General features: G+C 33.3%; 1 protein-coding gene across 1 annotated transcript in view; it reads right to left on the bottom strand.

Moving 5' to 3' along the window:
* The window catches only part of TBC1D23 (TBC1 domain family, member 23), a 58,937-nt gene that overhangs the window by 40,239 nt on the left and 11,817 nt on the right, over window positions 1-6,881 (bottom strand). Inside the window, exon 2 of the mRNA XM_012652808.1 lies at window positions 48-159. Coding sequence (XP_012508262.1) covers window positions 48-159 — 112 coding nt within the window. The remainder of the gene's footprint in view (window positions 1-47; window positions 160-6,881) is intronic.

The raw sequence follows: 6,881 nt of genomic DNA, 5'->3' as shown, positions 1-6,881 counted from the left end.
TTGATTCATTTTGGTATTATATTTTATTCATTTTAGTTTCTAGTTACCTTCCAAACTTTGGCTCTCAGATCAGCAGGCAGTGGTCTCCCTTGAATTATATTTCTCAAAGTTTCAAGGTCACAACCTCCTGCTTCCAGAGCTTCTTCAAGATCTTTTTCCCTAAAAAAGTAAGTCATATTAAGATAAACCTTACTTCATATTTTTTCTTATTCATGTTTCATTTATAAGCATGGTCTATTAAAGGCTATGTCTAAGAAAAAAAGGTTCTCAGCAGCCAAAATCCAAAATGTAATGCCAAAGCATACATCATACATTCTTTTTTTTTGTTTTCTTTGAGAGGGAGGGAAATCTCAGGTTTCATACAGTCAATTTACTTTTATTTTCTTTTGTGCTTAGTTCTAACAAGTTTGGTTATCTGTTTTCCCAAATTAAAGAAATTTAAAGAGAAGATGGGGCAAGAAGTCTGACAGTGTTGTGAAGTCCTAGTAATGATAGTATTCATTGTACTAACATTTTCTATAGCACTGTGCCAGGCCTATTCCAAACATTCTACATGTGTCCTTTTTAATCCTTACAACAACCCTATGAAGTAGGTTACATCACTGGCCTCGGTTACAGATGGAAAAATTGAGGCAAAGAAGGGTTATACATTTACAAGACAATCGAAGAATCATTTTATGGCATTAAAAATTACTATTCTTTCAAGTGTTGAATGGCATTGTGGTTATGGTCACATGTCTAACCAGTAGTAGAGCCAGGATACAAATTTTAACAGCTTCGTTCCTGAACTCACGCTCTTAACATTATGCTAAATAATGGCAAGAAGGAGAAACCATAGATTCAGCCACAAATTCAAAGCCCTGCAGTCTGAGACTATTTAGTCTGTAACTATATCGATATCATGTCTACAGCAGTGCCTAGCTCACAGTAAGTATTCAATAAATATTAGAGGAAGAAAAAAGGCTCAACTGGCATTTTATATTAAAGCAAAATAATAATACCACATTATCAGATAAATTACCAAATCATTAAGCCGTTATGTTCAGTCAATTATGTATAAGGAGAAAAGTAGGTATGAAATTTGTTTTCATTTGTACCTGGTTAAAATAATTAAAAGAAAACTTTCACAAAGGTATAAATTGTTCTTTAGCCAGAAAATAACTAGTTAAATTAATTCCTTAGGAATTTTCAAAAGCTGAGGTTTCAGCGTTTATAATTTTGACACAGAATATACTCAAAAATCTGTATAAATTATTTAAAATTTCAGAACCCAGCCAGACAATTTCTAAAATTCTTTGAAGCAACCTAATACACAAATCATATCACTAAGATCAGGAAATCAGGATTTTTGTCTCACTTTAGTGGTTTTGAAGAAAATAATTACTCTCATTCTTAATTTTCTCAATAAGATATTGTGAACCTCCCCTACTGACAGGATTCTAAGAATATTAGTTTACATATATAAATTTCATAAAGTGTTGCCTTCTTAAGGGAAAGGAATTAAATGAAAATGTAATCACTCAGGATTATATTCAACAGAAAAGCACTGATTGAAAGGTTCCTTAACAAAGCTACTACCAATTCATTATGAAGAGGAAGGTAACCAGAAATCACACAAGAAACATTTTGTTCTTTTGCTATATGGTTCCCAAAGTATTAGAAGAGAAAGGGAGGAAAAAAGGTTTCAAGTGTATTGCTGAGAGACAGTTCAGGCCTACAGTTGATAAAGACTGGGGGCTTATCGATTCTAGTCAAAGTGTACAAGACAACCTGTTAGAATTTGACAGACTGTTTCTAACCATGAAACAAAATTTAAAGGCATTTTTGGTGAATAAATACCATATATTTAAACAGTCAGATGTGTAAATGAAACGAGGAACTGAAAACACCATTTTTCTTTTTGAAGTAGCTTTGCCAAATCTCTATTTCAGACAACAAAGCTGCTATTTTGGTGCAAAATGCCCAATCTTCAAAGTACTTTTAAAATCACAATAATGTACAAGCATATTTCTGTTGATACAGCTGCTGTTGGACTCTTTGATGCTGTCCCCAGGGAACCAAAAAAAACATGTTCTCCAGCAGTACAACCATGACCAAGAGCTCCTTTGGATACCAGAAGATGCTACCCTTTAAGTAGTAAAAGATACTTCTCACAAACCTAAATAATTAAAAGTAACGTTATATTATAAAAAGGCATTCAAAAGTTCAGTTATCAGACCTGTGACATTACCTACATGCTTGAAAAATAGTAAAGAACTGAAAATTTTTAAGTTAAATAATTCAAAGAGGGATCAGGTATAGATAGGAACTCTATGGTATTCAAAGCGAATTTTTCTTCCCCTAAACCAAGTTTCTACTTTTAAACAGCAATACAATTCTAACATACAAAAGCAAAATTTGGGTGTGGTAGAATATAAGGGAGTGGGCTGAGATGTTTTCTGAGCCTTGTTTGAATATGGGCAGCTTTTCACTGACCTTAGTTATAAGCTAAAGGTTGGTACAGTTGCACTGGACATTCAGACAGGTCTTACAATAGGAAAGTACAGGCCTTGCCCATTTATTCTAGAAAGTATAAAAAATAAATTCTTGTTTCCTGTGTTCAGAAAGTTCAGGACAGAGGAGAGGAAATCCAAGCTTTGGGGTTGGTAAGAAGGAGAGAACCATTTCCTCCTGGCTCTGTGACATTGAAACTATAACATATGTTAGTATAATACTACAGGTTCCTGTCAATAACAGGTTCCTATCAAAACCTAAATAAAACAATAGAATTTTCCCTCACCTAATGTTTCGTGGAAAAATCAGCTAATCTAAGTATTGTAATCCAAGTTGCTTTAGAATTACAGCTAGGCAAACAATATGACTAGATCTATGTTTATATTGAAGTTAGCAACTGAATTAGATTTTTCTTCTTCAACCAAATGGTGATTACCTTCTAACATTTGGAAGTACTTGCACAATGTTAAGGGAGAAAAAGCATGAATTTTCAAGCACTATGCATTTCGAAATGCTTCTATGATTAATAATTTTGTAATTATTTTCTGAATAAAGCATACATTGAATCATATTAAAAATTATGATTTTTAAAAGCAACTATATTATATATGTAGTATTCCTAAAACTTAAAAAGCTACAGAAAATCTCCCACTAGGAAAAATCAACAATTTAATTTTTTTCTAAATTGTTTTCTTCTCATTCATGTTCTATAAACTTCTTTCCCCCATAATTTCAAAATTTATGAAAACTGTTTAATTGTACACACTCTATCTCCAAAAAGAGATGAAAAGACTTCATTTTTCTCCTGATTTTTTTTTTCACATGTACCTTCCTATACTTAAAGAAACTCCATACCCACTAGTAGTCACTCACCATTCATCCCCATTGGCCCCTCCACACCCTGCTCTGGGCCTCTGGCAAAAACTTTCTGTCTCTACACATTTATCTATTTTGGATATTTTATATAAATGGAATCATACAATATATGGCCTTTGTGTCTGGTTTCTTTCATTTACCACAATGTTTTCAAGATCTAGCCATGTTGTAGCATGTATCAATACATGCGTTTTATTGCCAATACTGCACTGTATGAATATGCCATATTTTATTATCCATCCATCAGATAATGGACATTTGAGTTCTTTCAACTTTTTGGTTATTATAATGCTCTTAATTTTGAACACAAATATTAGTAGTTCAACTGATTAAGTGTATGATATATATATGATATTTGTTTATTAATTATTTATTCATCCTAGAAAGGTCTGAAGAATTTAAACATCAAGTCTATTAAAACCTCGCACTCAAAAAACAAAACAAACCTCACACTCATTAGGATGACTACTACCAAAAAACATAAATAATAAGTGTTGGTGAAGATTTGGAGAAACTAGAACCCTTGTACGCTGTTGGTAGGAATGCAAAATGAGGTGGCCACTGTAAAAAACAGTATGGCAATTCCTCAAAAAGTTAAAAATAGAATTACCACATGACCCAGCAATTCCATTTCTGAGCATATATCTGTAAGATCTGAATGTAGGAACTGAAGAGATATTTATACACCTATGTTCATAGCTACATTATTCACAAAAGCCAAAAGATGGAAGCAATCCAAGCGTTCATCAAAGGATGAATAAACAAAATGAGTTATATACATACAATGGACTATTATACAGCCTTAAAAAGGAAGGAAATTCTGGACAAACAGAATGGACAAACCCTGAGGACATTTGCTAAGTGAAATAAGCCAGTCACAAAAAGACCAATACTATAAAATTCCACTCCTATGAGATACCTAGAGTAGTTAAATTCATAGAGATAGAAAGCAGAATAGAGGTTACCAGGGGCAGAGGAAGGGGAGAATGAGGAGCTGTTTAATGGACATAAAGTTTCTGTTTTACAAGATGAAAAAGAGTTCTGGGGATTACTGCACAACAATATAAATGTACTTAATACACTGACAGTACACTAAAAAAAGGTTAAGACAGTAAATTTTTTTACACCATGTGGATTTTACCACAATTTTTAAAAGTCAACTCTATTCAATATATCATAAAAATTCATTGATTTGGGCTTTAGAGTCAGATGTGGGATCCAATATTGGCCCACTCAACAGTCATGTGATCTTACATAAGAAATATATATAGAAATACAGTGTTTACTTTATAGGGTCGATTAAAGCTCAAATAAATTTCTGAACATAAAGCATTCAGTGCAGTACTTGGCCACATAATTCTTTCACAAATGGAATCCATGAATACTATTACTTTTGTTATTATTACTGAACGATAGCTGACTATGAACAAAAGTGACTTTTTCCTTGTCACAATCATCTTAGAAAATTTAGCCAATGTATAAAAAAATTAAAAAACCAACCACAATTCTATTACCATGAGATAATTAACATTCTGTGAATTACTTTTTAGTTTTTCACATGTATATGTGTGTACACAGACATATATATAAAATGAAACTCAATTATACTGAAAATATAATTTGTACACTATAGGTTTCAATTATTTATATTTCTCAAAAAAATCATGAACGTTTCTCTGATCACACAAAACTACTTTAAAAAACAGGATTTTCAAGAACTAAATAATTCATTTGGCTATTCCTCCACTGCTTGGTATTTTAGTACTTTGTAAATTTTCTTTGCATTAACCTGTCCCACTTCTCCTTAGCATAAATTCCCTCAAAAGTTATTCAATAATCAATATATACTACTTAACACATTGACTGCCACACTAGAAAAAAAAATTTTCCTTGGAGCCACAGTGTTTTATTACAAAAATAAAATAAAGACTTTGAAACCAAAACAATCCTTTCTAATTTAATGAAAAATGTGTTACTTTTTATTGTTTTCTGTGCATGAATTATATGCAACTTGAAAAAATAGTTCACACAGCTCCCGAGGTGAAGAGATGTATGAGTTACACATGCTTCATGAGGCCCTTGGCTCAAAACTAGCCTGAGTTAAATACAACTCACATGGCAGTTAATGTGTTAAATAAGCCAAGTAATGAGGGCAAAAAGTATAATTTAGAATTATGATAGTATCCATCAGAATGAAAAACAAAATTTTGGAAGGTGGCTACTTCGGAGAAATGAGATGGGAAGGAGACTTCCACTTCTCACATAGCACCCGTCAGTATAGCCTGAGTATATTTATATATTATATTTGAATGCACTGAAGTAATTTAAATACTTATGGATTCCTTTTCAAAATTTATACCCTTTCACCCAGCAATAACTAAGAGTAAAAATGATGTAACAGAGGAAGTGGCCTGAAAAAAACAACAAAAATGTTTTATGTCTCTTTAAAACATCCCCCACTCCTTTTGAAGAACTAGGATCTGCATCCCTGTCTCAAGCCAGCAGTTGGGAGGGGCAGGGGAATGTCTTTTGTTCTTTGTGCTACATACAGGAGATGGCTCAGCGGAACAGGCTGCAGGTGGACAGAGGTCCTGGGAAGAGGTCATGAGATGGGACCATCAGAATCATCACCTGTAGTTGAACAGCTATTGCCTGAAGCTGAATGGTCTCCCTTTAAAAGCTCTTTATTTCTGCTTATTATTAGGTCAACGGCATTTCAGACAGGAGTCTCCATTCTCCTCATTTACCAGGCAAATTAATAAATCTCTTTCTGTCTCCCCAAACCACTTGTCCTCGTTTTTCTGATGCGGCCTCGAGGACAAGTGCCAAGCTTTCGGTAACAATAATCCAGCTACAGCATGTTCAAGGCAGTGCTTATCGTAACTATGAAAAACTACAAACAATATAACTATCCAAAATAAAAACTGATTCCAATCAGGGATGAAATTCTAAGTAATAATTTTGAATGCTGAAAATGATGACATGGAAAGATGTTTACTATATTAAGGACATACATTAAGTAAAAAAAACTATTAAATAGCTTTAAAATTAATGTACAAACATCTATGTCTAAACATATAGCCCCATCCACTCTTTCCCATATACACTGGAAAGCATATTTTTAAAAACGTTTATTTTTAGTGGTATGCTTACAAGAAAGTTTTAATTTCATGTCTTTGGTCGGGGGGCGATTATCTGTATTCTCTAAAAGGAGCAAACACAGTAAATTTGCTAAGAGAAAAAAAGAGTGATAAGAATTCTCACCTCAAATATATTATTTCTTGGTGTAGAGTATTAAGTAATCGCTATATTTAAGAAAGGAAGCTTTACATAATCATTAAAAAGGAAACAATGTGGGCCAGGCGCGGTGGCTCATGCCTGTAATCCTAGCTCTCTGGGAGGCCGAGGCGGGAGGATTGTTTGAGCTCAGGAGTTCGAAACCAGCCTGAGCAAGAGCAAGACCCAGTCTCTACTAAAAATAGAAAGAAATTAATTGGACAACTAAAAATACA

Source organism: Propithecus coquereli, unplaced genomic scaffold (genome assembly GCF_000956105.1).
Source record: "Propithecus coquereli isolate 6110/MARCELLA unplaced genomic scaffold, Pcoq_1.0 Scaffold40, whole genome shotgun sequence".
Taxonomy (NCBI): domain Eukaryota; kingdom Metazoa; phylum Chordata; class Mammalia; order Primates; family Indriidae; genus Propithecus; species Propithecus coquereli.
The sequence above is the reverse complement of the archived record's forward strand: the minus strand, read 5'-3'. Positions and strand labels throughout refer to the sequence as shown.